We start from the raw sequence: 23727 nt of genomic DNA, 5'->3' as shown, positions 1-23727 counted from the left end.
CTCAGCCCTTGCCTACCATCGCTTTCATCTGCAGTGATGCATAGGAAATTGTTCTTCAGACCTTGGAAACCTCTGCAACCACGGATGTGGTCCGCTCCGACGCATGACGCCGGGGGACAGGGAACGCAACAACGTACCGACACTAGCCGGTTGGGATTTGTATTCTACAATGCTCATAGACCGGTGGGAGAAGAAAAATGACGTTCTCGTATAGTATCGGCATCAAGTTGTGCATATCCCGCCGCGGTACTCGAGGCGCCCTTCTCCGATCTAACTGCATTCTATCAATGCGCACGATCATGCCGACTCTTTGACAAGACCCGAGTCGCGCTGAGAGTGCTACTCCGCCCTGCTGAACACACTTGCATTCGGCACTGAGAATAACGGAAGCCTTATTTTCGAGGTCCGTAGCGAAAACGAGCAAGCAAGCTTTTGCTCCATACGTCAGCGTATGCTGTGTCCGCACAGGAGGAGGTGGCAAGCATCATTTCGATATTTCCTTGAAACAGTAGCATTGCCATCCTTAGTCAGGTCCGGTTAAAGACAGCTCCATATCGACGTGCATTCAACCTATGCAAGCGCAATAGCTGTGCAGATGGGACGTCCGAAAGTAGCAGAAAGCGTACATATCAAGCACCCTTTCGACGTCCTCGCGTCCGCTCTGGGATGGCCACCGAAGCTCTGGACACTTCCAGGCGACACTTAAATGACCGAGAGGCTCCTAGTTAGACGTCACTTAGCGTCCCCAAGGGCGTGTGACATATTGAAGTATGCACTTGCTTGACAGCCGTCGAGAAGCGATGTATCGTCGTCGAGGTGGTTGACTGACCATGACAGACTGCGGTTGCAGTCAAGCACGACTCAGGGATAGCGGCGGCGATGAATCCGACATCTGACACTTGAGGAAGCAGCTAAGAGACTGCGTCACCCTGGACGTTCAGTATGCCTTGCAGTGGCTCCAAAGCCCTTTCCCATGAGCATATCTGTTGTGGCCAATGTTCGGTAGTGTCTGCTCCTGTCATGTTTAGAGCAGGCCGAACTAGCTAGTAACCCCTGAACGGAAGACCTTGCCTCCCGAGCGGATCACCCTGTCTCCATTGCCGCAGTCGGGCGCAGTGCCAAAGTAAGGCCTAGCCACGCGCTCCTCCCGCTGAGAAGGGGCTGGCTCCTCCCACTGGGGAAGGCTGGGCCAGTCTGAAAAGTTCCGCTTTGCTTGTCGGGATGAGCGGAAGCCAGGCGGTGTAACACCAAGCGGAGGGGAGGCCCGAAAGTGGCCAGCCGCGCCGCCTGGCAGTCGATTGACGGAGGTTACTCTAGATAAAGTGCAGCGCAGTGCCGATGTCAGATCTCGCCCTGGCACTTCACAACCGCTCGGGGGAGGCCGTCGTGTGTGCTCTGGACCATATGATCGTGTTGCAGACTTGGGGCATATGGCGGGTAGGTCTCACTTTGTGTTTGGCTATACGACGGAGTATCCAGCCGATTTCATTGGGGCAGGCTTCCGGGCAGGCTTCCGAATTAAGATCCACCTTCCCCAGATTTCGACCAAGATTGACTACCGATGAAGGGAAGAACGGGCCGCTTGGTGAGTGTCAACCAGTTTTGATGACCGCGAGGCTTTCGGTCACGTCAACAAAACTGGGGAGGGCCAGCTTTGTTTGGGTAGGATTGTGAGCTGAGTCTGACGCTGCAGGGCGCGACGTGCCGCATTTTTAATATCGAGACCCAAACTTTGGGGTGCTGAATGAAAGTGAACTTCGTTTTCCTTGTACTTGCTGGTGGTCTGTTGGTGTCGTGATCCAATAGGAACGGTGGCTTGCAGCCAGGCTTTATCCTTGAGACAAGCGGTCTCTGCAGCTATATTGGACAAATCGCAGGGCTGTTCAGGCCCACTGACTGTAATTAATCAAGTCGAAATATGTAGGGCCGTGCTTCGCAGGTGAAGCCTCAAACTTGCTTCCGTGGTATGCGGAGTCAACCTATGGGAATGGCCAAGTTTGAGCTATATTGTCACATCTGGGCTCAGCCACGTGTCGAGCACGGCAGAAGGGATGCCAGTGCCGTGGCGACAGGGCGACTGCCGAAGAGGTCACGTCGGGGTGGCTAGACGCCCGTCACTCTGGAGATACAGCTTCCATGTTAGTAGTTCTCAAGTGTCCAGCCGGCCAGCAAGAGAAGACTCCATTTGTGAATCGGCCGCATTGGGACGTGATGTGGATGCAAAGCAATCTGGGGGTCATGTACGGCTTTGTCAGGGTCCTCCTGCGGCAGCGGGCCTTGGCCTTGCATGGGCGACGTCGATCATAGAGTGGTGTTCCACGGTTCAGGGTTGCTCCGTCGCAGTCTCGGCCCGGTGCCCGGACTGTGCACACCTGCGACCAATACGGTGGCACCCGTCTGCAACCCCGACGTCCAAGCACCTGGCATTCGAGCTCTAGTCCGAGGCATCTCATGACGCGATGTGCTTCTGAGGGCTTGTGGCGACCAACTGCCACGACATGAAGAGGGACGATCGTCCGTAGTTGTTGCCCATAAAGTTGTGTTGGTGATGGCATCAGGCAGTAAGTACGCTCGACGAGCGTCTCGTGGCATTCCAGGCACACCAGGCCAGACGGCGTTTGACTAGTGAGCCACTGCCGTACCATCGTCATAATCTACGATCGCTGCCCAATTGTGTACAACCCTCGTGGCCTGCCGTGCCCCGCAATCCGTTTTATATTGACCGGAGCTTTTTGGCCTCGATCACTGGGGTCCGATCTGGGGCAATATCTGCAATCTCCAAGCCCGCCGATAGTGATGGTGTGGACCTACTCGTATCGAGGTGGCCCAAAACAAGGGCATGCGTAGCATTGGGAGCGGCGGACCAGCGGGCTTGGAGGTATTGCTGGACAGCGCTGCGGCGCTTCTGCAGTTTTGAAGAAGCTACTGCATAGCAGAGAACTCAGCATCTGGACTAGCCTGTGATCCTGAGAAAGTGGCTCGACCGGATCCACGGGAAGCGTGCAGATCAGCCACAACTCGCCAGGATCTCTCTGGCATTGTGCGCCTTGCTGTGCCTGGTCGCGCAGGGTGAAGCTCATTGATCGAACAAACTCCGAATGCGTGGAATTCCTGCAGAGTCAAACAGAGAATACTCTCGCAGCATAATTCGAGAAATACCTGAGTGCATCGGTGCTGAGAGGCTGATGCCAACGGGAAAGGAGACTGGGAGGGCGCTAGATCCTCCGGTTGATAGCCTCGAGGTCTCTCCGGACGAACGGGTTGGACTTGTAGCAGCGTCACAGCAAGAAAAGGCGCAGGTGGGCAGCACCATGGTGATGAGTGCTGTATAAGAGTTCCCTGTTTTGTCTAGCGGCAAGCGCCACGTTCAGCATGAAATGCTTGGCTGGGTAGTGACGGTGAAGGGGTAGCAGCCCTGTGCATTTCCATCAGCAAGGTGCCATTCATTCAAGGGAGACCGACAGCGGGAGCAAGGCTTGACCTGCGGTATCTTGCAGTGCCACGGCAGATCAGACGAAGGCAGCGTAGGGATTGAACCCTCTCCCCTGTTCTGGCTCAGGCCGTGACTGACACAGGTGAGCCCGAGAGCGAGCCCGAGGCTCCAATATGGCACCAAGGAGCTCGAACATCACCGAACAATTATGCAAGGCGAGCATCCTCACATGGCCTCGTGGTAGTTAAGTTTGATATCCGCATGGCCGCATGTCCGTGGTAATCAGACTTGGTTGCAGGCGGGACTCGACTCGGCCAAAATTAAAGTGGCATCCACCACCTGCCCGGCAGCCGCGATTGACACGCAGCGCGTGCGTGTATCGGCTCAAGGGCTTCTGAGCTAGGCTGCCAGGGACGCCATTAACGCCATTGTGCCTGAGGCTCAAGGTTGCACCATATGCAGCCAGTTCCCCAATCTCGCGCTCAACAACAGCTCCAATACCGCGTTGCCATTGCCGCTGTCACGGCCTTAAAGGCCGTGTAGTTCTGCTCCTGCCGGGCTTAAAGAAACTCGCTGCTGCTTGCTCTGACAGCTTGTTCGCCTGATCTGAATGATATTCGATGCCATGGCCATCGGACCGTAACTCATGGACATGGGTCTGAATGTCTGCGACTGTGGCGTTGTCCTGTGTTCTGCACTTCTGGTTCAGGGCTGCCCATGCCGAAGATTTGAGGCTCCCCGACTGTTGTCAGATCGCCATGCTTGATTTGCTACGGGACGCGTAGACAGCTTTCAGATTTGGGCAAACATCTGAGGGCCAGAGGTGGGAGCTGTAACGTGGAACTCGAGACCTGCGACTGCGCTGAATGGTGAGGGCCGTCCAGTTGCTTAGCTAGTGGCGGTTCCAGCCCTAATGACTTAGTTCATTGGATGGCGGTTGTTGGGCTCGCGAGAACTGCTCAAGAAAGACTGGCGTTCTCTGCGGGAACGTCACTAGACAAAAGCCAGTGCTCCACCAGAACCAAGAAGCATAGCGATCAGCGCATGTCTTCTGGCCCGGCGTCAAGAACCGCCAGGACAAGGATGGGCACGGAAGCTCAATGTTCTAGAAGAAGGTATGTAGTCCAGCACTGAAACCATAATGCGGCTGAGAGCAGACTCGTAACAGTTGCGGTGATGTTTGGCATGGAGATAGAGGGCTGGCTGTTGATGACAGTGCTCGCCTCAGCCCGCTGTATGAGGCGTGGTAGGCAGCTCGCTCGTTGTCTCGTTGAGCATTCGTCGAGCTTCAAGGTGCATTTGTGTGTCTGGAATCCGGCTACGTGCCCCGGGGGCGCGCGAAGGGTTCGAGGATTGTTGTTTTCACCTCTACTCATTCGCAATGACCGAGCCATCATCTGGTAGACCAGGTCGGACCTCAAAAGAATCGACGACCCGGTTGTCTGGGCAGAGGCCCGGGCAGGGAAGCGCGCGCATCTTTGCCCATCACCCGGCTACGTGTCCTGGGGCGAGAGAAGGGACGGCGGCCTTTCGCCAGCCGGCGCAGACGGAAAGGCGGACAGACGGGGAGGGATTAGACTAGGCTTGAGATTACCTGGCTGATTGCCCCAGTGCAGAAGATGTCTGGCAGTCTAGCAGTGTGGAAGAGGTGGTGCGCCAGGAATCTGGTTCAGCCAAGACGCCGACATGGGTAGGTTCATGCAAGGTTTCCGTCAACGAAGAGGTCGGGCAGAGTGGTACCGAGGCCAGGAGAAGGTCGAGTCGTCGACAGCGACTGGTGAGTTGCTCCAGTTGGACTGACTCCGCTAGGCCTGCACGGGCCAAGGCGAACCGCTCCTGGGCTCTTGGGGATGTGCCCAAGTACCCGAGTGCCTGAGTGACTGAGTGGGTGAGTGCCTGGGAGTTTGCATGCAGGACCCCGCCGGAGCTCTCCAGCCAGCCAGGCTAGCCCGGTCTGGACAAGGAGAGGAGCTCGAGAGGAGGAGGGGAGGAGGAGATGGGTGTGTCACTCGGCCCTATTTTGTGGAGATCGCTGAGTAGCATCGTGACCCTCCCGCCTTCTCATCCCTCCCTTCTCCTCACCCACGATGCGTGCTGCCAAGCGACGTGGGCACAGCAGCCGAAGAGAACAGCAACAGTGCATTGCTTGTGCCTGCTGCCATCACATCATGGCTGTTTTACTCGACCATGCGGGCGAGCACTTCTGACGAGGCATGAGTGATGAAGGATGATGGGTCGACATGTCCCGTTCGTCCCAAAACTAGGGTTCTCATGCAATGCCCCGGCAACCTTGCAGCCGTTGGCGAACAGACTGCACGTTGACGAGGCCGCGTCTGGAGCCAAGGCCCCCGTTGCACTATAGGTCGCCTGTCAGGTCGCCTGGCTACGGGGCGTTGACTTCACCTGTCGACCACGCGCCGCGTGTGTGGCTGGTATACTCAAAGTATCGGCATCCTGCCGTGCACTACCGTCTGTGTGTAGTGAACACTACAGGAACAGTACGCAGGATACCGTACGGACAGCCACGCCCAATTCGTGCAGTCTGCCGCATCTCACCACAGGACTCGAGCACCTGCAGCATCGCTCCACTCCGGACCCGACCTGCGCAGAACCTTGTCTCCATTGGTGCTGGCAGGCTAGACATTCACATTGTCTGTTCTGCGCCCCAGCCATCTCCAGATCCGCCCGACCCCGGCCTTCCAATCGCTGTCAGGTTCCTTCTCCCGTCCTCTCGCCGCCGGTTCGAATCCTTGTTGGTCCCGTTGGCGCACGACAGTCTGGACAGTACGGCACCGATCAGCACAGCACAATATGGCAAGGCAGGGCAGGCCAGGGCAGGCCAGGGCAGGCCAGCACGAGGCAGATCATGATGGAATAGGCGAGACCTGCTGTGTTTCCACCATGCAGCAGGACCTGCACATAGCTCTGCACATGCGAGGCTCGCTTGACCGGCGCATGCTGGACGTAGGCGTGGCCCATCTCGTGAGCAGCAACTTCTGCCCCCTCCTCGAGGCCCATGCCCGTACAAGGAAAGTCGTAAGGAGATCAGCCCAGGTAGTCCTGGGCTTGATCTACCCCAGGTACCCGTCTCTTCCCAGTCCATCCACCAGACCACCCCCCACAACCCCTACCCCCCTGCTCGACTTTTGCTTCGCTTTTGGCCCCAGGAAATTCTGCCCACATATGCCTGCTTGTACTGCACGCGGTGCTTGTGGCCCTCCTTGATCCGTACTATCGTCCATCCAGCTTAGATCGATTGGTTTCCCCAAGCACGGCGAACCATACTCTGCGCACCCTGCGGGCCACTCATAATTCCTTTCACGCGCCTCTGACATAGCTTATTTACCTACTCTGCTTCACATCTCCATTTTTTCGATATGCCAGCCACGCGTGCCCTGCCAACAATCCGTCGCCGTAACGCTAATCTTTCCTGGTCTTAATGCATGGCTTCCCTTCCGTCTTCCTGCATACTATAGATTGTCTCGTCAATATCCTGGCGAATCCGACACCGGTCAGGCCAGCCGGGGCATCACCACTACGGTTCGCTCATGCTCATGCGCATAGGACTCTCCTCCATCTTTCGAGAGTCGTCCAGCTGTGTGTACGACACGAGTTCAAGATTCTTGCCGCAGATATCGTCCCGAGGTACCAGAGCAGAGAATTACTCGCCGCTTCTTGACAATCAGCTTTCCGGTCTCTCTCTCTCTCTCTCTCTCGCCCTTTCGAGCCCACGGGCAAGTCTCTGGTCACGGCGCTCTGAGCCTCCCGTTGGTAACTTCAAGCTTCGGGACCGCAGCTTTCGCCCCGGGGAGACTCGAGAGCATCAAGGGCAGGTCTATAGAAAACACTCCTTCAAGACGAGCCCTGAGCGAGGAGGTAACCAAGATTCTGAGTCCGTGTCACTGACACCTGGTGCCACCTCGCCCAAACTTTGGTACACCAACGTGCTTCTCGGCTTCCACCTCGAAACTTTCGGTAAGTATAGATTCGCCTCTTATAGCACTCCATCTTCGCTCTAGATCCAGCAGCCTGTTCCACCTGCCCCCTGTCATCTGGGCCGCGGCCCTTACCTCCCCTTGACATTCCGGCTCTCTCCATCCGGAATTAGTGGCTGCTTGCTTGGCTCATGAGTCTCTGGACATCGTCTTCGGCAGTACTGGTACTCACCCATCAGCCCAGTCACACTCCTCCCGCACCAGCATCTAGCCCCAGACAAGCTGGCTCTATGCTCCTCGTTCCGTTGCTGAGACTTGCATATGTGCTGCTGACACGCCTACCTCGACAGTGTAACGTCTTCTCGTATTGATATACCGGAGACTACTATTTCGGCCTCACTGCCAAATGCTGCTTTGGAGCTGTTGACTTCCCAGACGTGGCCCCGATCTGACTAGCACCCAAATACTCCTGGAATCGCGGGGTCTTCATCAAGGCCTCGCAGATGATTCAGTTTCTCACCGTACACATCTCCAACCCGGCCTTCTTATCCTGACCACCTTCTTATGTCAGTGTTGACGCGAAAAGCGTCCAAACAAAAGCTTCGAGATGTTGTCTAATCCTCTTCACCGATTCTCGCCATACCACTCTCTGCCTGCCTCGACTCTCCTTTCGAACGGCCACGTTCCCCCGGGCCACATCCATCCATCTGGACTTGACGGGCTGTCTCAAGGATCGCACTACGCCCTTCAACACCTCCAGCAACATGTAGGAACACACAACCAACACCTGGTCCGCGCCGGTCCCCAGGGAAAACACAGGCAGCACCCTTACGGCTCAGGGGGAAGATCAGCAAGCGCCAGTGGTCCCATACGGCGGAGGATATCTCGCGCCTGCGATCAGTGCAACCAGCTTCGAACCAAATGCGATGGCCAGCATCCTTGCGCCCACTGCATAGGTAGGTCCCAGAGCTTCCCTCAACCGCGTACAACTTAGCCAGTGCAAGATTGTTAACATGCACAGAATTTGGGCTCGGCTGTGAATACCAGAGGGAAAGGAAGAAGAGAGGCAAGGCCTCCCGTAAAGATCTCGCTCAGCAAGCTGCTGCCCAGGCAGCTTCCCAGACTGGTCGCAAGTCTCCGGCGTCGGGGGCGGAGAACAACCAGCCTGATGAGCAGCCAGGATCGAAGCCAGACGATTCCATTGCGTCTATTATCAATAATGGCAGCGATGGGGATGACGAGGAAGGGTCTCGAAGAGAAGAAAGACTGGGAAGTCTGGACAGCGAGCCGGATCTGGGAGGGCAAGCGTCCCACATCAACGGGCACGCAGGAGTGATGGAGCGCGACCATCTTGAAAATCAGGGCGCATTCGACCCGAGCAGCTATGCCAATATCCACCACCCGTACGACCGACAGGCAATGAATGTCCACATGATGAATCCAACAGCTCATCCTGCATACGGCGCGAACCAGGGCAATATTTCAGCATACCCGAACATTCCATACGGCTTGCAGACGCAGAACCCGACAGGATATACGGCTCATGGGGCTGCTTTTCGGATGGCAACTAGCCCTCTCAGTGCCTATCCTATGGCTGGTGACGGGCCATCGCCCGGGTGGATGAACATGGGATCTCCGCCGCAACAATACCAGACTCACGTACCTCCCCCCAGCTACCACGGCTCCCAGCTTCGATATCCCGTCTTGGAGCCTCTGATTCCTCACCTTGAGACCATCATACCTCTACCACTTGCGTGCGACCTGATCGACCTGTACTTCTCGAGCTCATCCTCCGCACAAATGCACCCGCACTCGCCATACGTCTTAGGCTTCGTGTTTCGGAAGCGATCGTTCTTGCATCCGTCAAAGCCTCGCAGATGTCAGCCGGCTCTGCTCTCCAGCATGCTCTGGGTCGCTGCCCAAACGAGTGACGCCCCCTTCCTGACGAGCGTGCCCTCTGCTCGTGGGCGGATTTGCCAAAGACTTTTGGAATTAACCGTCAGCCTGCTCAAGCCGCTCATCCACACGCCATCGGGAGACTCATCTCCTGTTGCCAGCCCCGGTGCCATCGACGGTGCTGCTCTTGGTGGTCTTGGTGTTGCATTGCCTGGTACGATCAGCATGGAGGCCTTGACCAGTGAGACTGGCCCATTCGGTGCTGCGGGAACTCTCGACGATGTGGTCACCTACATCCACCTGGCAACGGTCGTCTCTGCTAGCGAGTACAAAGGGGCCAGTCTCCGGTGGTGGAACGCCGCGTGGTCGCTCGCGCGTGAGCTGAGGCTAGGCCGTGAACTCCCACAGTCAATGAGTGCCCCCGAGAACGACAACGAAGGGGCAGAGGATCAGTCGGAAGTGTCAGGCTTGATTACGGAGGAGGAGCGAGAAGAAAGACGGCGCATCTGGTGGCTTGTCTATATCGTTGACCGCCACCTTGCGCTCTGCTACAACCGGCCTCTCTTCTTGCTTGATATCGAATGTGATGGGCTCCTGCAGCCAATGGACGACACCGCGTTCCAGAATGGAGAGTTCCAGCCCCAGCCCTCGCCACTTACGGATCCCAGTGTGCTTGCGTCGGGCTCATCTGCATCGCAGTCGCAAACAAGAGCCCGTGGTCCTTCATTCGAATGCAACGGACATAGCATATATGGCTACTTTCTCCCGCTGATGGCCATCTTGGGTGAGATTGTCGACCTCAACCATGCGCGCAACCACCCTCGTTTTGGGGTTGGGTTCAGGTCAGCTCGTGAATGGGACGGCCAAGCGCTTGAGATCGAACGTCACCTGCAGCTCTACGAGCAGAGTCTGAAGAAGTTTGCCCAGCGGAGCCTGGGCACGCATAACACGAGCACAGCAGACGAGGCAGAGGAGAACCACAACGACAGCCTTGGCCCTGTGGACGCCGGCACACCATCAGTGCACTCTGTGCATAGTGTTCTGACGAGCGCTAGCAGGATGACAGAGTCGGAGATTCAGACGCGGATCGTCATGGCCTACGGGACGCACGTTATGCACGTGCTACATATCCTGCTCACTGGGAAATGGGATCCGATCAACTTGCTCGACGACAACGACCTCTGGATCAGCTCGCAAGGATTTATAACTGCCACGGGACGCGCGGTCTCTGCAGCCGAGGCCATCAGCCACATCCTCGAATACGACCCGGGGCTGGAGTTTATGCCCTTCTTCTTCGGCATTTACCTCTTGCAGGGCTCGTTCCTGCTGCTGCTGATCGCCGACAAGCTGCAGAGCGAGGCGTCGCCGAGTGTCGTCCGGGCCTGCGAGACCATCGTTCGGGCTCACGAGGCTTCCGTGGTGACACTCAATACGGAGTACCAGGTAAGGATCAGCATTATTCTGCTAGACTCAACCCCGCTGCGCAAATGCTCAATGCTAACGTCTCGTCTGTACAGCGGAATTTCAGCAGGGTCATGCGCAGTGCCCTGGCGCAGGTCCGGGGCCGCGTGCCGGAGGACCTCGCGGAACAGCACCACCGCCGACGCGAGCTTCTATCACTTTACCGCTGGACCGGCGACGGAACGGGTCTAGCTTTATAATTGTTCTCGGTTTCTTAGTTTTGGTCGAGCCGTGGGAGACTGACGACGGCCTTGCCTTGGGGGTGTCACAATTAAAAGGAGTGACTGTTGTGAGACTAAAACTGTTTGGGCGGCAGGGGGCGGTAGTTTTCTCTTCTTTCTCTCTTTCCTTTTGGAATTATTTTTGGACGGTTGGCTGGCTGGAAGGTAGCTGTTGGGCATTGCTTGGATCTGATGACTTATGGTACACACGAACTGGATTTGAGAAAGCGATGTGCGGATGGGACTCGACTCAGCTGCGGATGATACCACGGGGTGCAAAAAAATTACTTGCAGGGCCGGCGCTATGTATTTGTATGTACAAGGAGAAGTCCTGTAAATTGAGTAGATGCTACTGTCATGATAATTTGGGTTTTCTGGATGATCCCACTACCGTTGTCGATACTTGGCGCAGCTACCAGTCTCAGCACAGGCAATGCCATAATCCTCAAATCCAAAATGATGGAACGAGAGACATGGCTTCAACACATAGCAGCATCATGATGGACAACCAGGCTTAGGAGGAGCAAAATACTTGCTGTATCAGCCCACGTCGGCAAGCCACCAACCGCCACCCCCCACGCGCGGCCTGTCCTCGGCCATCGGTCCGTTGCCAATCGTGGCGGTGATGGGCAGCAAGCAAGCAACTGTGCGCGCTGTGTGCGTGTGTGGTGGGGCGCCCCAGATTGTCGGGGCTGCATCAGACCAATCAGTTGCGGCTTGAGCGACTGCTTGACTGTACCACAGTACCTACCCAATGTAGGCTGAGCTCCTCTACACTGCATCGACAGAGGCGGGCGGGGTCGCGTACATCCCCACCTGACAGCTCGTGCCACTGACCCGACGGACAGACCATAGAAAGGTCCGGCTCTCGTTCGACAAAGCAGACTGCTGGGTTTAGGATGCTTCGAGAAGTAGTCTCTAGGCCGAGGGCTGCTGGATCCTGCGCTTGCTGTTGCCATGTGCAGGTGGGCTCCGCAGTTAAAGCTCCAATGCCCTTGTCGAAAGCCCGCAAGCTGCAGCAATCTTCGAAGGTCCGCCAAAACCATGGCGGCCGAGGCAATGGAGTCTAGACCCCCAGCGTGCGAAGCAGGAGGAGCTTCTCCTGCAGCCCAGCCCTCAGGCGAATGTCTTGTCTTTCCCTCCCTCGCCTCTTGCCCAGACTGCCCAGACAGCCATCGCCAGCCTCAACCTTGCTTGTTTTGCCCGTCCTGCCCGTCCCCCCTCTCGAGTCAGGGACTGTTTTGTAAAAGAACACACGCACCATCACAGGACCGTAGCACAACATCTCCCTTGGCAAACGCCGTCTCCGTGATCCTGCACCTTGCCCTGGCTGCCTCCCGCCCACCTGCCCGGCTTGGTCCTCGACTGCTTCTCGGTGAAAAGCTTTCAGTCGCCCAGGAGCTAGTACCAAACCCGCTGACGCCAAACCGCTCGACTCTCCTCCCCGTCTTAGAGACGTGATTACCCCCCAGAAGCTTGACGGGCAAATGCAGTTCAGAGCCGAGTTCTTCAGTCTTCTCCTAAAGTCTATTCGCTGAGTCTGTGCTGCGCGCCCAGCTTTTTTGTGGTTACTCTTGACAAACGTCAAGTGAGAAAACAATTCCTGAGTTTGTGACCAAAAGCGAAAGACCGAGAAAATAATCATAATAGACGACAATGGCGTCGTCCACCGGGGTCGACGTTGCTCACCCCGCCTACTCGGCCGACGATGAGAAGGCCGTTGTGGGAAGGGCCCAGTCCGACCGCAGCAGCTCCATCAGGTCCATGGGCCACGGCGATGGGACTGCGAGGAAGCTCAAGTCTCGCCACAGTAAGCTGCCCTCGAAGACCATTCTCAGGACGCCCACCCCTCCCCGCACCTTTGATGTCAGGCCGGTGCTGTAATTGTAGGCCATCTCATCAGCTGTGCAGAGTGCCATGTCAAACTTCAGCTCGTGAGATAAGCTACAGGAGGAGATAGGGTGGTTTTTTTTTTTTTTTTTTTTTTTTACGATGCTATCATCTGTGACCGACTTATACTATATCGCTTCAAAGGCTGACTATCTACACCGCAGTTCAACTCATTGGCATAGGCGGCACTATCGGTACCGCTCTCTATGTCCAAATCGGCAAGGGCTTGTTAAATGGCGGGCCGGCGTCACTATTCTTGGCCTTTTCAATATGGTAAATACTGGCTCAACGGGAGATGTATGTTGCCAGCAGCTGACCCAGGCACCAGGTGCACCTTCATCCTATGCGTGACGATGTGTATGGCTGAGATGGTGACATACCTGCCCATCTCCAGCCCCTTCATTCGCTTTGCTGGTCGCTACGTTGACGAGGCCTTTGGATTTGCCGCCGGGTGGAATTTCTTCGTGTTCGAGGCCGCCTTGGTGCCCTTTGAGATCACGGCGTGTAATGTTATTATCCACTATTGGAGTCAGTCCACCTCCTTTCTCTGGTCGCTACATTGCGAACCGTTCAGCTGACACCAACGTGCATAGGCGATATTGTCCCTGCCGGTGGCATAATAGCTATCGTCATCGTCCTATATGGGTGAGTCAAGTCCGGCCACTTTTCCTCTTTAGCCACACGCTTCTCATCTGAACATACTTTCAGGCTCATCAACCTGCTCGCGGTGCAGTGGTACGGCGAGAGTGAATTCTGGGCCGCCTTGGGAAAAGTGCTCTTGATTATCGCCCTGATTCTTTTCACTTTCATCGCGATGCTGGGCGGTAATCCTCTCGGCGAGAGGTTCGGCTTTAAGTACTGGCAGCAACCGGGCGCGTTTGCAGAACTTTACCGCTCGGGAGATTTGGGCAAATTCCTTGGCTTCCTCCAGTGTCTCATTCAGGCCTCGTTCACTATAGCAGGGTGAGTAAGACTCAGAGCTACGACGGCGCACCTACTACCAGGGATCTCTAACATTGGTTTTGCTATAGACCAGACTACGTTTCCATGGCAGCCGGGGAGGCTGAGAACCCTCGGGTGGTCATGCCCCGGGCGTTCAACGCCGTGTTCTACCGTCTCACGGCGTTCTTCGTTCTCGGGAGCTTGGCGGTCGGCATCCTTGTCCCCTACACCGACGAGGAGCTGAAGACGGCCTTCAGTTCCGGCGCCCCGGGTGCTGCGGCTTCCCCTTATGTGGTTGCCATGAACAGGCTGAAGATCACCGTTCTCCCTGACAGTCAGTCAAACAACCCCCTTTACGCATCCTTGTTCCTCTCTAATGTGGCCTAGTCGTGAACGCCATGGTACTCACGGCCGCGTTCAGCGCCGGCAACAGCTACGTCTACTGCGCGTCGAGGTCCCTCTACGGCCTGGCACTGGAGGGCAAGGCGCCCAAGATCTTCCTCAAGTGCACGCGCAAGGGCGTTCCGATCTACTCGGTGCTTCTGGTTCTCCTCATCTCGCTGCTGTCCTTCCTCCAGGTCTCCAACAACGCGGCTGTCGTGCTCTCCTGGTTCGTCTCGCTCGTGACCGCTAGTCAGCTAATCAACTTCAGCGTCATGTGCTTTACATACCTGAGGTTCTTCAAGGCCCTGAAGGCGCAGGGCATCTCGAGGGACAGCCTCCCGTACAAGGGCCCGCTGCCGCAGCCCTTTGCCGCCTGGTATGGCCTTGTTGGTTGTTTTATCATGACTTTTGTCGGGGGCTACACTGTGTTCCTTCCGGGGTCGTGGGACGTGCCGACATTCCTTTTCTCGTGAGTCGCCTCTCCTTACAAGCCGCCTACCCTCCTGCATCTTGTTCTAATGGACCATGCGAACAACAGCTACACTATGATCGCAGTTTGCCCTCTGCTCTTCCTTGCCTGGAAGCTTCTGAAGCGGTCGAAGTTCTACAAGCCAGAAGAGGTTGATTTGGTGAAGAACCTCGACGAAGTTGAAGAGTACGAGGCAAACTTTGTGCCACGACCAGCCAAGTATGTTGAACAAAGTCCTTTGGATTCCTACATTCCACATTCCTTCAACGCACTAACGCACACTTCGCAGGAATGCATTCGAGAGGTCGTTGGATTTCCTCTTCGGATAGTGTTTGGACTATTCCTAGTCTCACGTTTATTCTCAGGGACGCGATCAGGTGTGAAATTCAGACTGAGGTCTGCAAGCCGTATAACCCTACCAGTTCAAGCCTTTTGAGCCAGTCTGCACGGGTCGCTCATCCACTGGCGAAGGGGCTTGGGACGCTGGCATTCATCTACTCCTCAAATGTATTTAGCGGAATAGAGCAAGAAACTGCAAAATTAGGCATATCAACCACCTCAGTCATCCTCAAGCTCGCCGCCACACTGGCCAACATGTAGGCCTCCACCCTTGTGAGCCCTTTGTTCTTCTCCAGCCAGTCAAGAAGACCTCTCAGTGCCATCTTTGCCGCCTCCCTTGGGTCTGCGTGGATGCCCAGAGCGGCGTAGGTCCCCTTGAGATCATCCTCAGCAGCCTCGCCCACCCGCGGCGGCGTAGTATAGTGCAAGCTCGAGAGTTCCATCCAGCCCTCCGCGCCCTTCTTGACGATGCTCAACTTAACGGTGGCCGTCGCCGGGGTCTCTATAGCTGTCCCACAGACCTCGCCATCACCCTGTGCAGCGTGCGCGTCCCCGCAGCTGAACAGCGCCCCGGGCACTTGCACGGGGAAGTAGATCGTGGACCCCTTCCCGAGGTAGCGCGTGTCGACGTTCCCGCCCGAGAGGGCGTAGGGCGGGATGGTGCTGAACTCGCCCTGCTCGGCGGGCGCAATGCCCACGACCCCGAGGAACGGCCGCACGGGCACGGAGATGCCGGGCTTGAAGACGGCGCGGGGAGGGCCGCTCGCGCCGGTGGTCCCGGGGAGCAGGGACTTGCCGCTCAGGTCCCAGATCTTGACGTGCTCCTCCGGGAAGTCGTCGGCCAGCAGGCCGAACCCGTTGAACACGGCGGTCCAGCCGTAGTCGGCCGTGGCGAGGGACTGGATCTCGACCTTGAGCACGTCGCCCGGCTCGGCGCCCTCGACGTAGACGGGGCCGAAGGCCGGGTCCACTTGGTCGCGGTCGAATGTCGAGAAGCAGGTGGCCTCATTGTCTGGGCGGATCTGGTTGTTCGCGCCGTCCTTGAGGTCGAATGTGATCTCGGCGCCGGAGGGCACTGTGAGGGCTGGGGGGAGGGCGTTGTTCCATTTCAGATGCGCCTTGGACAGGGGAACGTGGAAGGAGTGTGCCATGGTTCTAGAGATATCAGTCTGTAGGTAGCCCTGGCAGCCTGTGGAGTGGTAGGAGACGAGACAATGGACACGACATGAAGTCGTCCCCAGGCAGGAGTGACATCCCCGCATATGCACCCTGTATGCATCCTAATATGGACCATATGATGTGACGTCGCACTTGCGCATGTTGCAGGCTAGCCTCGATTCTCAGATAACCGATTCTTCGGTGATACCTGACGGCTTGATGCCGCAGGCGATAATCTGGGCCAGCCCTCGGGACCCGTGGACTCCCAGGCAGGGAGGATGATGGTGGCTCTTTCCTCAATTGCTGCCTTTTTAGCCTCAAGGTTCTTGCCAAGTAGGGGGCGTACTTACAGGGCACTTGCCACTGCAGAAATAGCGCACAACCCAGAACGTGCTAAGAGGAGAGGCTCAGGCCGATCCAATCCACGCCGTCTAATAAGTGCAGATTGCAAGATTTCATGTCCAGGTAACTATATCAAACTCTTTAACTCAGAGCCATGACCAACAGACACGATGCAACCACTTCATAAACAAATCGCAAACAGATCCAGGTTGACTCAGATAAGCTGAGACGCCGTCTCCGACTCAAATTTGCAATCTTCTGTGCAACAACGAGCTGACTGACACCTCGACGGAGAATCGACCGCACACCTTCAGACTCGACCAGCAACTGGGGACAAATCCAACAAACACAAGGGCGCATCTTGCCTTGCCTCACCTCACCTCACCTCACCTCACAACCAAATTCACACTCAAAATGGCCTTCACAATGCATTCCCACTCGGGACAGTTCTGCCCCGGGCACGCCAAAGACCAGCTTGAGGATGTCATACAGCACGCCATTAGCATCGGCTACAAGACACTGGCCCTGACAGAGCACATGCCTCGCACCGGCCTCGAGGACCTGTACCCAGAGGAACTCGACGACCCCGAGGGCTCACTCGCAGCCCTCATGCCCCGCCACGAGGCTTACCTAATCGAGGCCCAGCGCCTGCGGGCAAAGTACGCCGACCAGGTCCACATCCTCATCGGCTTCGAGGGCGAGTTCATCCGCCCGGAGGTGTACGGACCCCTGGTCCGTGAGCTGGCCTCCCACCCGGCCATCGACTACTTCATGGGCTCGCTGCACCACACCTGCGGCGTGCCTATCGACTTCGACAAGGACTACTACGGGAAGGCGAGGGACGCCGCCGGCGGGACCGAGGAGCTCCTGTACGCGAGGTACTATGACGAGCAGCACGCCATGCTCACGGCGTTGGAGCCGAGGGTTGTGGGGCACTTCGACCTGATCCGCCTGCTGAGCGAGGAGCCCGGGCGGGACCTGCGGACGGCTTGGGCTGACAAGGCGCCGGGGTCCGAGGGTACCGTGTGGGACAAGGTGGTGCGAAACCTCCGGGTGGTCAGGAGCTACGGCGGCTGGCTGGAGTGCAACAGCAGCGCCCTGCGCAAGGGCCTGGCCGAGCCGTACCCCGCGAGGCCAATCGCCGAGGAGTGGCTCAAGATGGGAGGCAAGTTCACCATGTCAGACGACAGCCACGGCATCGCACAGGTCGCCACAAACTACTTGCGGGCGCTGGATTACCTCGAGTCCCTGGGAGTGACCGAGGTGTGGACCCTGGAGAAGCAGCCACACTCGGAAACCCAGGACGGGAAGAAAGCGACGCTGAAGGAGAAGAGCGTCACGCTCACCGAATTCCGCCAGTGCCTGCTCAGCAAGATGAACTAGACTCACCACTCTGTTGTGTTACATCAGAGGACGAAACATTTGTGTGAATAGATCAGACGGCAGTTTCCTCCAGAAGATGGCCAGAGGAACACTACAGGCTGTGTCGCCGCTGTTATCACGGCGAAGCCGACCTTCTTGTTGCCAGCCGCCGCAGACGCCTAGACAGATAGACTACCCAATAGACGAGGAATCAAACCAAATGGGCGGACTGCAAGCCACTTGCCTCATATAACATTAGCCCGTCTGACGGTGCCCGCGGTGTCCTGGCGCCGCAACGGTGAGCGCCCAACGGTCATACCAATGGTCGCAGCTATTACTGTACCTGAGCGGTTTAGTCAGCGCCACCGCGAACAGGCCCGCTACCGGAGGGGCTGATAGTGCAGGAGGCTCACAAGCAACGGTATCGCTGCTGTCTTGGTAGCAAGTTAACAATTACGCAGCCGTAAGCCGAGATGTGGGGTCAAACCGGAGACACTACACCAGAACGGGAACACGAAGGGCGTCAGCTTGTCAAGCGATGACAGCAATTGGAGCCTCTGTGCTGGTGGCCTGCCTGGGAAGAGAGAGGACCATGGATCGAATCGGAGGCAGCGACGACGACGTCGGATTGTGTGCAAGGCTGATTGGACGTGCAGACACAGTGGCAGGTCACTCACCACCTCAAGGATCTGGCCCAAACTCGACGGCAGAGCTGGAATAAAGGAAAACGTTGTCTTGTCTCTTGTCATCAGACTGCACTTCGTTCAATCTGGACGGCCTCAAGCGAGCTCTCTGGACCAGAGACTCCAGAGAGAAGACCTCATCGCCAAAGAGGGCTGGGTCTCTGGCCTCATATATCCTGTCAGGGACACCTCATTTCTAATCGCCTTCCTGTCCGGTACACACGGGGTCTTGCCCTCGACCGGCCTTGGAAATACTGGCGTCACTTTACAGATAACCTCCCCTCCTGGGCTTCTTCACAAGCCGGGCTATACCCAAAGGGCGCTCCAATCAACAAGACAGCCCTTCTGAGACCTACCCAACCGTCACTGTGAATGGTCAGCACTCATCTAAACATTTGTTTTGACATCCACTTCTCTGCACCCGGATCCATCCCGCCCTGCAGTTCTGTCCCGGGAATTCCCTCCGATACGACGCCCTTCCTGTAGTCCACGCCCTGGCAGAGCCAAAGTGACCGAGAATGCCTACCATACCCGAGGACTCCGTAATGGAGGACTTTGTCAATTGGGACAAGGCTGAGCCTGCTCTGGGCTTGGCGGACACGGCTCCCCGTTCCGGTACCAACCTCGACTTCCAGCCGGTCCGGGAGAACCAAGACTTCGACTTGGCCCTGGCAAACATCGATGGTGATGACTTTTCCTTCTGGGCCCTGGAGCACTTCGAGACAAGCAACCTTGCCCCCAGTCATGCTCAGGCTGGACCTCTTCCTCCTCAGTCGTCCAATGTTGCCGCACTCGACCTCTGTGAATTCTCAGATCATCCATGCGATGCCTGTGAGGCATCAGGCTTCGCCTGCAAGAGGCTAGAGGAAGGCAAGTACAAGGGCTACTGCACTACTTGTGTTGCCCTCAAGAACAACTGCAGCTTTGGTCTCGCACCCTCAGTCGCTTCAACCACGGAGCCGTTTCCGTCGAATCCATGGCCTATTGCGGGCCAACATGCGAGTCTCGTTAGCGAGGATGGCAACACGCTGCGAAGCTCTTCATCTCCAGACCTGGAAACACTGGCCGCCGGTACTGAGTCCCTGCAAGACAACAACCATAAGCCTCCAGTTACTCCCAAGATAGGCGCAAGATTCAGCAGAGAATCTGTCCGAATTCTCAAGGCCTGGCTGTCCACCCACTCCACACGGCCGTACCCAACAGACGAAGAGAGGGAGACACTCCAACGACAGACTGGTCTCAACAAGACCCAGATCGCGAATTGGCTCGCCAATGCCCGCCGGAGGAGCAAAGGAAAATTCCAGCCCACCAGATCAGCGTCTCCAGGCGTCCGTGGCTACTCCGGCGCCATCGATATCCCTCGGAGAGGCACTCCTTCGGCAGAGCATATGAATCCTCTGCAGAGATGGCAGAATTCCCCACCCGGTAATGATCAGGCTCTCACACCCCCGGCCGTGAATTGTCGCTTACTTTATTCAGAAAATGAACCCGCTTCCGTGACTGCCATTGCCTCAGCTATCCTCAACAACTCTAACTCTTCAGGGCTCGACAGCCCCAACAGCATGAGCTTGAACTACAACTACACCGACGACGACGCCGATAGGTCTTGCAAGGGATCATCTGCCAGCAGCTTCGGTACCTCGCCGTCATCTGCTTCATTAGTTTCTGGTCTCTCACACCATTCACGGGGCTCTTTTGGCTCCTTTGGATCCATTCAACATAGAGGACGTCGGAGACGCAGGAGGAGGACTGCCCCGAAGCAAGGGGATGAGAACTCAGGCCTGAATGCGCCGCTGAAAACCTTCCAGTGTACATTCTGTACGGTATGTTGCACCTTCACACTGTCTCACCAGCTACCTCAGCTTCCTTCCTCTTTTTTGCACATCAACGATTCTTTCTCTCCCTCACCCGGTGGCTGCTATGGCGGACCTGCAATGCTATCGCAACTTGCGAGCAGGCACTGACGGACAAAGGAATCCTTTCGAACGAAGCATGACTGGCAGAGACACGAGAAAACATTACACTTATCGTTGGAACGGTGGGTCTGCTGCCCGAAAGGCCCAAGGGTGCCCGATACAAATACTGGTCAACTCTGCTGTGCACTCTGTGGAGTACCTCAACCGGACGATGCCCACACTGAAGGCCACAATTTTACAGCGTGTCAGGAGCGCCAGTTGGACGAGCGGACCTTCTACCGGAAAGATCACCTGCGTCAGCACCTGAAACTGGTCCATAACACCAAGTATCTGAATTGGTCAATGGATTCGTGGAAGGTTGCCACGCCCGACATCAAGTCGAGGTGTGGATTCTGCGGTCTAGCTCTTGCGAGTTGGGGTGTCCGGGTGGACCATCTCGCTGAGCATTTCAAGACAGGCTCTGACATGAAAGACTGGAAGGGGGACTGGGGATTTGAAAAGGCCGTCTTGTCAAATGTGGAAAACGCTATGCCTCCATGTACGACTGTTCTCTGCATTCAGAATCGTCGACAACGCAAGGCTGACATGTGTTCTAGGGCTCATCCATCAAGAGAGGCAAACCCCTCTCCCATTTCAGGCCAGCCAGCAGTCGCCGGAGTCGCCACGCAGCGCGTATGAGCTGATCAAGATTGAGCTGGCTTACTATCTCCGAAACACCCGAGATTCGATGGGCGCTATCCCATCGGACGAAGAGATGCAACACGAGGCATGCCGGATTATCTACGCCTCGGAACCCCTCTCGCACAGCGGCCAGGCTCCGGACGCCAGTTGGCTGCGAGATCTCCTGCTGTCTTCCAATGAGATCAAACACAGGGCTCAGCTGAGTCGTTTACGTGGTCCCGCGGAAAATTGCCTGGGACGACTCCAGATCAATGGACAAGAAAACATCTTCGAAAATTGCCCAATGGAAACGCAACTGAATGACTTCGTCAAGGCTCGAACACTTCTTGGTCTGACTACCACGGATTACGAGCTACAAGTGGAAGCTTGCAACATCGTCGGTCGAATGGAGGAAAAGTCCATCATACCGTCCGAGGAGGTTGCCAATTTCATGCTACGTCTGATATACGGAGATTTATCGTGGATGTCCGACTTCCGTCAGCGAGCTGGACTGCCAGTCCCGAACGGGACCCTGGATGTGAAGGGCGAGTCCGCCGTCAACTCGACAATCTACAATTACTCGCAACTGGAGGTCGAACTAGCAGAGTTCACGAGGAATCAACGTGCCTTGGGCACTTCACCAACGGACGATGAGCTCCGCAGCCACGCTCGATGCGTTGTGCACAAATGCAGCAAGAGCCAGAATGAGACCGCAGCTGACAATAGAGCGTGGCTTGATGCCTTCAAACAACGGCATCTTCGAACAGAAACCAGCCAGGTATCGCCATCGAACAGTAACTCGCCGGTACATACACTCGAGCCACTTATGCATGGTCTGAACACCACACGGGCCAGTGCATCAGGCTCTGGTTTTTCTCCTTTTACCGGATCAGGCACAAATAGCCCGGCAAACGCGCATTGTCCCGAATCCTCTCCAATGTGCGGCGTCAAGCGTAGCCAGCTCTTTCTGAATGGCTCAGGAAATTATCGTCAACTTGTCCGCGAGCTCGCTCGATATGTGGCCTCCGCTATGTCGCCGAACAACCCGAATCGGCACATCCCAACTGATGAAGAAATCCGTCACCAGGCCCGGTGGGTTCTCTACGACGAGTGAGTTATAATGTTACTTCCAGGAGCCGTGCGGACCCTGCACTAATGCAGACTTTTCTACAGTGACGATCTTTTTAACGTCACACCGGCAGACAGTGCTGAATGGCTGATCCGCTTCAAGCGAACCACTGGCATTCTGCCCATCACTGACGGGCCCGGCCTTCCCGACGACTTGGGAATCGGCGCGGTTGGATCTGGCCTACGGACGCGGCTGCAGGGTTCCCACTCGGCCTCTGCTTCGCCGAAGCCTGCCATGCTCGCCCATGCGCCGTTCACTGGGCAAAATGCTACAGTGAGCAGTGGTCTCGGCGCAGACTTCAACATGTTCAACAACCACAGCTACAGAGACTCAAGCATGTCGGTATCCAGTAACCCGGGAGCCGTGTTCAGCAGCCACGACTTCGAAGACAAGCTCATGCAGTTTGCCGTGGCCGAGGTTGCCACTTCAGGACGCATGCCCGCCGACGAGGCCCTCATAGCTCGGGCAAAGGAAATACTAGGATTCGAAGTGTGGCAGGCCGAGACCACACCTGCGGACGACCCAGAGCTACTAGGACGGTTCAAGGTCCTGGTCGTCGACCGAGTGAGGACCGTCCTTGGGGATCCGGGCGACAGCAACCACAGCAACAAAAACGGCAGCCCGATGCTGCCCACAAGCACAATCTCCTCCCCGGCCCCTACGACGCACCATTCGGAGCGCGGGATGGATGCGATAGACCCTGGCCTCCTGCCGGACCTCCCGCCAGCTGGTGCAGATGCGAAGAAGAACAGCGTGTCGCCACTGCCGGGCGATGTGCAGGTCGCGATCTCTGAGGCGAGACTTGAGGAGATTTTGAGAGAGATTTAATGATGATATATGGGACGTTCACGGTAATGATACTCCTGAGCGAAATAGCAACAGCGCCGGCGCGTTTGGCGTCTGAAGGGGGCGAGTGAACCTGCCCGTGGAAATAGTCGTCTATGGATGTTCTCTTTGCAGATTTCGGCATGGATACAAGTCAAACTAAGTTTACAGCTCCCAAGGAAACGTAAATATCCCGAAACGTGCGAACGGCTTCCACCATCTTTAGACGGGCACCGTTAGGGAATTTCGGTTACTTCACAACCAGGGAGTCGGTTGTTTCTCGAGCCATCTATTCCCAACGCAAAAGCCCCAGGCAAGGAAGGGTATCGACACTGCGCACACCGCCAACAGACAGTAGCGTAGGGCAAGCTCGTGCTGCTATGTAGAAGTGTACCGTACTCCTTTCGATTCGCCGCAAGGATGACGATTTACGGCAGGTGGGATAGCTGCAAGCTGTGTGCCGGTGTATGAGATGGAATCGGCCGAGAGCCAAGAAAGAGGCCACGGAGCCTGCAGCCACTCGCATTCGTGATCGTGTCCCCAGGAGTCCTGGAGGGCACGGCATCTGGAGAGCACGAGGACCCCGTCAAGCCCGTCAAGACTGGCAGATGTCCGATGCTAAACAGCCGAGCGCGCCCCTGCTCACCTCGCGTCACCTCGGTCCATTGAAGGGGCAGACAGA

The 23727-nt window shown here is 56.6% G+C and overlaps 5 protein-coding genes across 5 annotated transcripts; 4 read left to right on the top strand and 1 right to left on the bottom strand.

Moving 5' to 3' along the window:
- Positions 1–6334: 6334 nt before the first annotated feature.
- Positions 6335–10925, top strand: INS49_000441 (uncharacterized protein; the record flags this gene model as incomplete). The annotated part of the gene is made up of 3 exons (XM_043161279.1): positions 6335–6455; positions 8390–10707; positions 10782–10925. 3 exons carry the CDS (start codon positions 6335–6337, stop codon positions 10923–10925), a joined length of 2583 nt encoding a protein of 860 aa, XP_043029785.1.
- A 1677-nt stretch (positions 10926–12602) lies between these two features.
- On the top strand, positions 12603–14960 carry INS49_000440 (uncharacterized protein; the record flags this gene model as incomplete). The annotated part of the gene is made up of 9 exons (XM_043161278.1): positions 12603–12756; positions 13001–13109; positions 13165–13364; positions 13430–13481; positions 13545–13799; positions 13868–14112; positions 14166–14631; positions 14701–14850; positions 14921–14960. 9 exons carry the CDS (start codon positions 12603–12605, stop codon positions 14958–14960), a joined length of 1671 nt encoding a protein of 556 aa, XP_043029784.1.
- Positions 14961–15125: 165 nt separating this feature from the next.
- Positions 15126–16121, bottom strand: INS49_000439 (uncharacterized protein; the record flags this gene model as incomplete). The annotated part of the gene is made up of 1 exon (XM_043161277.1): positions 15126–16121. The coding sequence occupies one exon, from the start codon at positions 16119–16121 to the stop codon at positions 15126–15128; it is 996 nt and encodes a 331-aa protein (XP_043029783.1).
- A 763-nt stretch (positions 16122–16884) lies between these two features.
- On the top strand, positions 16885–17853 carry INS49_000438 (uncharacterized protein; the record flags this gene model as incomplete). The annotated part of the gene is made up of 1 exon (XM_043161276.1): positions 16885–17853. The coding sequence occupies one exon, from the start codon at positions 16885–16887 to the stop codon at positions 17851–17853; it is 969 nt and encodes a 322-aa protein (XP_043029782.1).
- Positions 17854–19033: 1180 nt separating this feature from the next.
- Positions 19034–23048, top strand: INS49_000437 (uncharacterized protein; the record flags this gene model as incomplete). Its single annotated transcript, XM_043161275.1, has 5 exons — positions 19034–20150; positions 20324–20338; positions 20673–20969; positions 21028–22201; positions 22265–23048. 5 exons carry the CDS (start codon positions 19034–19036, stop codon positions 23046–23048), a joined length of 3387 nt encoding a protein of 1128 aa, XP_043029781.1.
- Positions 23049–23727: the final 679 nt, after the last annotated feature.

The sequence above is a fragment of the Diaporthe citri genome, assembly GCF_014595645.1.
Source record: "Diaporthe citri strain NFHF-8-4 chromosome Unknown scaffold_1, whole genome shotgun sequence".
In the NCBI taxonomy this organism is placed as follows: domain Eukaryota; kingdom Fungi; phylum Ascomycota; class Sordariomycetes; order Diaporthales; family Diaporthaceae; genus Diaporthe; species Diaporthe citri.
Note: the sequence above shows the minus strand (reverse complement) of the source record. Positions and strands in the feature narration are given on the sequence as shown.